The following is a 7,973-nucleotide window of genomic DNA, read 5'->3' as shown; positions in this document are numbered from 1 at the left end:
TGATTAGACTTGGTGGGATGCAGGTGTTATATCTGATTATATAATTCCTTAGGATATAAAATAAAATAAAAAATTTGACAGAAGGCAGAGAATTAGATCTTTTACTAACATGTGAAATTTCATTTATCTATCTGAAAAAATACGCAAGTTATAGGCTTTTGAAAAATTCAAAGTAGAAAAAAATTTCCTTCCGTTTATCGGAAATCGCTCACAAGTTGATACGGATCTACGATTTTGATATAATACTTATATATGAAATTTCATCAACCTAGCTATAACGGTACTCAAGTTATTGTGTTTACACACACACACACACACACACACACATACACACGGACAAGATTGCAAAACTATGTTTTTCCGACTCAGGGAGGTGTAAAACGTCGAGATTTGCAAAAATCTCGATTTTTTTTTTTTTTTTTGCACGATTACAAGACTTTCTCTATACTTTGTATATACGAGAAAATAAAAAAATAACAAGATGGAAAATTTCAAATTAACTTTTATTCAAATGATATGTTTACTTTGTCTGAAGTGTACTTATGTTTAGGCCGTTAAAGACAACAGATGTGGGTGAAGATTATGTGAAATATCAACAGTAATTATCTATAAGTTGTATTGCAGTACATGCAAGTGCAGTTATTAAAGTTGCTAATAAACAATACATACGCTCTTGCAGCAGTTATTCATGTCACATCAATACTACCTGTATCAAAAGCTTTCAACATCCAGTTTCTTATACACTCACGACGTTGATGATCCACGTTTTCATTCAAATCAATACCATATGACAGGTTTGGTGTTAATACCACACTAGATATCATTCGGCTGATTTGGACTAGGTAAACAAAATGTATAGGCCTACTATTTGGCTAAAATTTGGTAAAAAATGTATATACTATTTGGCTAATTTACTGTTGGTAAACAAAATGTGTACTATTTGGGTAATTTACGGTTGGTAAACAAAATGTATACTATTTGGCTAATTTACTGTTGGTAAACAAAATGTATACTATTTGGGTAATTTACGGTTGGTAAACAAAATGTATACTATTTGGGTAATTTACGGTTGGTAAACAAAATGTATACTATCTGGTTAATTTACGGTTGGTAAACAAAATGTATACTATTTGGTTATTTTACTGTAGGAAGCAAAAGTAATGCGATGTGGTTAAATTGTCTAAATCACAAAATTCCTTGTTTGCGGCTGATTTATTGTTGAAACTTGTGTTTGCGAGGAATTTTTTTTTGTCAGAGTGAGATGTGTGTGTTTCTATTCTATAAAACTTCATCAACACTTCCATGGCGTGAAGTACTTGAGACGAGAGATTTTTGTTTGAGTGAGATATTGTGTGTGTTTCTATTCTATAGAACTTCATCAACACTTCCATGGCGTGAAGTACTTGAGACGAGAGATCGGCGTTGGTGACGCCATCCACTCTACGTGCTGACTCAACGACAGGAACCAGATGTCCGGCATCCTCGCCAGTTCTTTGAGGAACTCCACCAGGCCTTCAAAACTTTGGCTGTTGCTGGTGAACCAGGTGTAGTGGATGAATATCTGCATGGGCGACCTGCTTTGGTAGCGATCTTTGAAGTTGGTGCGCAGGTACTCCAGTACTGCGCTTGTTGATTTGGGTAGTCGACAGCCGTCTGGCATCCAAGGCTCGATTATCTTGTTTCCCTGCACACACTTGTACATTGACAATGGTATCTGTAGGGGTCGAATAATTCAATGAGTTAATGACAAATTGAGAAAATTACGTTAATAGAAATATTCACAGCGGATGGAACTAATTTCAACACAAATGACTGCGACTGAAGAAATTTACTTCAACTGAATTGATGATGGAAGTTGAGGAAAGTGACGTCAACAGAATTGATGGTAGGAACGGAATAAATAAAGTCAATAGAATTGATGGTAGGAGCGGAATAAATAAAGTCAACAGAATTGATGGTAGGAGCGGGATAAATAAAGTCAATAGAATTGATGGTTGGAAAGGAATAAATAAAGTCAACAGAATTGATGGTAGGAACGGAATAAATAAAATCAACAAAATTGATGGTAGGAACGGAATAAATAAAGTCAGCAGAATTGATGGTAGGAACGGAATAAATAAAGTCAACAGAATTGGTAGCAGGAACGGAATTAATAAAGTTAACAGAATTGATGACTAACTCTAAAAGATCACCTAGATGTAGTATCGAATTAACCATTAATTATTTTACATGAATGAAAGAAAACAATTCTACTATACTCAACACAACAGAGACAATCTGAACAACCAGTCGCCTCCCTGTACATTGTAATCACCAAGATAAATTCATAATCAAGAAACATAGAATGATCAGAAAAAAAAAACATTTAAAAATCCTTTTTATCAAACGTTTTAGTTGCATAACTCTTTAGATTGTATTCACTATTTACTGGGTTAAATATGTTCTGTAGCGGACAGTATTTTATTGTTTGTAACGTTTTGAAAGTACTAGTTATGATTGTAGAGAAGGGTTGATATAGGGGATAATGGGGGTGTAAATAAGAGGTAAGGGGTGTCTATGGGGGTAAGAAGGTGAATATAAGAGGCAAGGGGGTGTATATAAGAGGTTAGGGGTTGTATATAAGGGTAAGGGGTGTATATGTGAGAGGTGTGTTACCTGGATACAAGTACGATTGCCGTAACAGCACGTCGTTATTTTTATTACCTCCCATATTCCTGGATAGCGTCCCCTGGGAAAGACCTGACCACTGTACTCCGACACAGAAGTGAAGTCAAGCGTGAAAGGCCACTGGTGACCCTCGCCATTTTTCATCACATAACTGGAGTCGTAGATTAGTCCCAGCTTCTGTTGATACATTTTTTTTTACAAATAAGTTTTTAAAAAAACGTCAATAGTAATGTAAACTAACGCTGTGGCGATATAATCATATATTGGTTTAGATGTTACGCTAGTGTGTAAATCAGTCAATTTACGATTATGGTACGAATAGCGAATAGGGGAATCAAAAACTGTCAGACTAAACATGGTCAATACATAAATATCATTTGGGGAATCATGAATGACAACAATTTAAATGAAAAACTTAGTTCCCTTATTGTGGGTTTCAAGATCAACTGTTTTCTTTCACTTTAGGACTTGTCATTAACTTATTGGATCACAGATTGAGTGAACCCCATGACCTCCCCAACCACTCACTCCATGACCTCCCTCACCCCCCATGACCGCCCTCTCACCCCATGACCACCCACTCACCCCATGACCACCCCTGCCCCCATGTCTTTCCCCTCACCTCCAACCCTCCCCCATGATTTCCCCCCTCACCCCCATCACCTCCACTCACCCCATGAACCAAACCTTCACCCCATGACCTCCCCACCCCCATGACTTCCCCCCCATGACTTCCCCCTCACCCCATGACCAACCCTCCCCCATGACTTCCCCCACACCCCCATGACCCCCCTCACCACCAACCCCTCCCCCATGACTTCCCCCTCACCTCCATAACCCCCATCTGTGTGTCGCCTCCAGCCTGTAGGTACGGGACCCTCATACCGCGGAGATCCGACTCTGGAATTCCAGCTTCGTTCATCAAATTTTTCTTCTGATTTCCAAACTCGTTGATGTAATCTTCAGCAGTCGCCTTCCTTGACCACCAGAGCTGATCGGGGTTGTGGGTCACTGAGTGCACTCCGATCTCATGACCTGCGGACATTCGAATTGGACCATCACTTTTTGATAACGTGCAGTCTAGCTACACAAAACGTGTGTTGGATTCAATCACATAAAACTAGAAAGAAAAATTTATCTCATTAAAATGCTTCCCACAAAGCGGGAGCCGGACGTTTTCTCTAAAGACATTTGCCCGAATGCCGTTTGCCCGAAGGCCGATTTCCCGAATGGACACTTGCCCGAATGCGACAAATACCCGAATGGACACTTGCCCGAATGCGACAAATGCCCGAATGGACACTTGCCCGAATGCGACAAATGCCCGAATGGACACTTGCCCGAATGCGACAAGTGCCCGAAAGACACATAGAAATGACACGCTCATCACAACACGACATTCGATTATAATATCAAGTTCCCATTTCGGACCTGGTGATTCTTATGGCAGATGAAGTAGAACTTAGTTATTACCTGACATAGGCATATGAGATATTTCTTCCCTAACGTGATTCAGGTACCCATTACAACTGGGTGGACTCAGAGACTTAGTGTAGACTCGTCCGAGATCCGAACTCGAAGCTTTCGTCTAAGCAGCAGAAAGGCCTAGCACCTTACCACGTCTTCCCAATTAGAATAGTACAAATTTCTAATCTAATTGATCAATTCAAATTTACAATAGTACAAATTTCTAATCTAATTGATCAATTCAAATTTACAATAGTACAAATTTCTAATCTAATTGATCAATTCAAATTTACAATAGTACAAATTTCTAATCTAATTGATCAATTCAAATTTACAATAGTACAAATTTCTAATCTAATTGATCAATTCAAATTTACAATAGTACAAACTTGTAATCGAATTGATCAATTCAAATGTGAACATGTTTGATACACGTCTCACTTGTAATACATATAAAAACCTGATGAAGTTTACCTCACCTAAAAACCTGATAAAGATTACCTCACCTATAAATTTGGCGAAGATTATCTCACCTAATTGATGAAGATTACCTCACCTAAAACCTGATGAAGATTATCTCACCTAATTGATGAAGATTACCTCACCTATAAACCTGGCGAAGATTATCTCACCTAATTGATAAAGATTACCTCACCTAATTGATGTAGGAGCCTCACGTGGGTGTAATTAGTATCTAGGCCGCACACGAAAAACGTCATCTTCATAGGACAGTTGTTGGCACTACGGATGCCGATGTTGGTGAGAGTCTTGAAGTAGTGGATGTTGTGGTCACCCACTGAGTCGTCAAAGGTCAGCAGCACCATCATAGGGACCTGGTCCAAGGGGAAGTTACCCGGGTGTTGGTTGGACTGGCAGCGGCAAGATGGCGGCTGGCAGGTGCTGGAGTTACAGCCCGTGATCTGCGATTTGTTACTGATTGTGGCGTCTGGGGATAAGTTTCGGTGTTAAGGTTAGGTGATTGTAATGTCTGAGAATACGTTTCAATATAGTACAAGTAAATTGTAGTGTCTGATAATTAGTTTTAATATAGTATAAGTTAAATGTAGTGTCTAAAGATTGGTTTCAGTGTAAAGTTAGGTAATTGTAGTTTCTGAGAATTTGTTTCTGTGTATAGTTAAGTGATTGTTGGACCTGAAGCATACGTACAATTCAGTGTAAGATAATTGTAATTTCTAAAAATTAGACTTTAAACTATTATTAATCGGTGTGGCGGTAGAAAAATAAACGAAGTCATTTATCCACAGCAACCTCAGAAAAATACTTAGCATTTTCTCACAATAATGAAGAACTATGTCAGCAAGCCAACAATACATAGAAAGACTAAATCCTCTAGTGTGGCAGATCAGCCAGTCAGAAACCCTATATATCAAGAAAGTCTTTCAACCAGAATCTCCTGCCATTAAGGTAAAGAGGCCGGCAAAGAAATGACTGGCCACGTTATTTTGAAGATCACGCAAGTCAAAGGGGTCACCAGATGGGTCATTATCGGGTACAGAAGAAGGATAGGTCACTTTTGAGGACACAAAAAGTTTGGGTCACTTTTGGGGACACAAAAAGTGTGGGTCACCATTTAGCTCAGGTTCAAGCTAACTGTAAAACTCATGATTGAGGTCTAAGGTCGCCAGGCTAACTTTTATCATTAGTTCATTCTTCGACAATTGGATTCAGACTATATTAGCTGCAGGGGTATATACTAGGTTCAATTGATTGGTTCATTGTAGTGTATGGACGTCTCCTTAAAATATATATAGATTTTTGTAGTAACATTAGAAGTACAATAAAACGAACACCGACTACTAAACACAGCATAATTATCTTTTTACTTGTATGCAACCATACAAAATATTAGAGATTGATATAAATTTGCAAAAATGATCAGAAGACAATATGTATCTTCGTGTGGTTATTAAATATTAACATTGTTTTACTCGCTGCTCCCTAATTTAAGAGGGGAAATTCTGAAAGAACTTACTTGTCTCGTGTTTATGTAGAGACCCAATCTCAAGTGTCTGGTAAAACTGGATTATCGCCCCTGTAACCAGGAAAACAGTCACAGTCAACCACAACCGTGAGTATTGTTGTAGGGCCATGGCTTGGTGGCTTCAATGTGTGGTGTGTGGGTCTACTTCTTCTGGTCGATATCAACACTTGTACACAATAATTGTAAGTGGTTTTCTTGTTCTAGCCAATATCAGAACTTCTGTCACAACTTGTACACAACAATTGTAGGTGGTTTGCTTGTTCTAGCCAATATCAGAACTTATGTCACAACTTGTACACAATAATTGTAGGTGGTTTTCTTGTTGTAGCCAATATCAGAACTTATGTCACAACTTGTACACAATAATTGTAGGTGGTTTTCTTGTTGTAGCCAATATCAGAACTTATGTCACAACTTGTACACAATAATTGTAGGTGGTTTTCTTGTTCTAGCCAATATCAGAATGTGTATCACTATTGTAAGAGTAAGTAGTAAATAATAGCATCAACAGTACCGCAGAAATTCCAACTTTCTTAAATGACTAGATAAATGGCCCGTTGAGGAAGGGTACAACGGGCGCTAGGCTGATAGTGCTGTCTCTTTTCTCTAAACTAAAACCAACCCACCCCCCACACACCACCCCCACCCCACCCCCCCACCCCCACACACCACCCCCACCACACACCACCCCCACCCCAACCCCTCACCCCCACACACCACCCCCTCCACACACCGCCCCCCCACCCCCCACCCCCCCCAAAAAAAAACATGTCTACCGTCCCATTCAACGAAATATAATTATATACTTTTTCCAGTGTCCGCCCCCTCCCAGAATATTCTACCCCCGCCCCCGAAAATTTCTAAATGGCCCGTTGAGGAAGGGTACAACGGGCGCTAGGCTGATAGTGCTGTCTCTTTTCTCTAAACTAAAACCAACCCACCCCCCACACACCACCCCCACCCCACCCCCCACCCCCACACACCACCCCCACCCCCCACCACACACCACCCCCACCCCAACCCCTCACCCCCACACACCACCCCCTCCACACACCGCCCCCCCCACCCCCCACCCCCCCAAAAAAAACATGTCTACCGTCCCATTCAACGAAATATAATTATATACTTTTTCCAGTGTCCGCCCCCTCCCAGAATATTCTACCCCCGCCCCCGAAAATTTCAAGTACCCCCACCCCTCTCCGGGGAGGAAAAAGTCTGAAAGAAACACTGAAACCAACCCACCCCCCACACACCACCCCCCACCCCTACACACCACCCCCCCCCCCACCCCTCCACCCCTCCCCCCCCCCCCAACCCCCCCCCAAAAAAAAAACATGTCTACCTTCCCATTGCAAGAAAACCACTTTTTAGATTAGACACATTAATTAGGCTGTAATTTTATTATAGAGTATCGATGAGGAAATTTCTTTTGAGTTGGGGAGGGGGGGGGGGGCTCAGACGTTCTTACGCGGGGGGTGGGGCTTCGCCCCTACCCGAAGAATTGTATGCAAGAAACTCTTCACGCAAACCATTTAGATTAGACAACATTTCCTTTTTTTCAATGTTTACGCGATAATCAATGACGTCATATTACTGTGTGCACTCTCTGGTTAGAGATTATGTTCTACTCTACGCTAAATGTGTCGACGTCATATTTCGTTTTTCGAATTACTGTGCATGTTTTTAAATTGCTTGTGTTTTCTCTAGAGCGTTCTTGTCAGACAGAGCGTTCTTGTCAGATAGACAGACAGACAGCGAAACTATTAGTATTAATGCATCCATTAATTCTCATTCTCTATCCAACATGATTCTATCTCTTGTGGTGATCAAGTTTGAA

General features: G+C 40.5%; 1 protein-coding gene across 1 annotated transcript; it reads right to left on the bottom strand.

Annotated features, from left to right (window-relative positions):
* Positions 1–497: 497 nt before the first annotated feature.
* LOC131937180 (chitin deacetylase 1-like) lies at positions 498–6,245 on the bottom strand. The gene is made up of 6 exons (XM_059294393.1): positions 6,128–6,245; positions 5,540–5,665; positions 4,790–5,080; positions 3,497–3,702; positions 2,704–2,844; positions 498–1,714 (listed from the first exon to the last, which is right to left on the bottom strand). Exons 1-6 carry the CDS (start codon positions 6,243–6,245, stop codon positions 1,379–1,381), a joined length of 1,218 nt encoding a protein of 405 aa, XP_059150376.1. The 3' UTR covers positions 498–1,378.
* Between the last annotated feature and the right edge of the window lie 1,728 nt (positions 6,246–7,973).

Source organism: Physella acuta, unplaced genomic scaffold, assembly GCF_028476545.2.
Source record: "Physella acuta isolate Inbredline_101_S28 unplaced genomic scaffold, ASM2847654v3 ptg000202l, whole genome shotgun sequence".
Taxonomy (NCBI): Eukaryota; Metazoa; Mollusca; class Gastropoda; family Physidae; genus Physella; species Physella acuta.
This window is presented reverse-complemented; position numbering and strand designations above follow the sequence as displayed.

Bases quoted from the DNA above. Each gene is read 5' to 3' on its own strand.
- LOC131937180 (XM_059294393.1), bottom strand. From the start codon at position 6,245: ATGGCCCTACAACAATACTCACGGTTGTGGTTGACTGTGACTGTTTTC. The intron at 5,666-6,127 runs GTAAGTTCTTTC...TGTCCTCAAAAG, and splicing joins TCTACATAAACACGAGACAA to TGACCTATCCTTCTTCTGTA. The intron at 5,081-5,539 runs GTTGAAAGACTT...ACTTATCCCCAG, and splicing joins CTTAATGGCAGGAGATTCTG to ACGCCACAATCAGTAACAAA.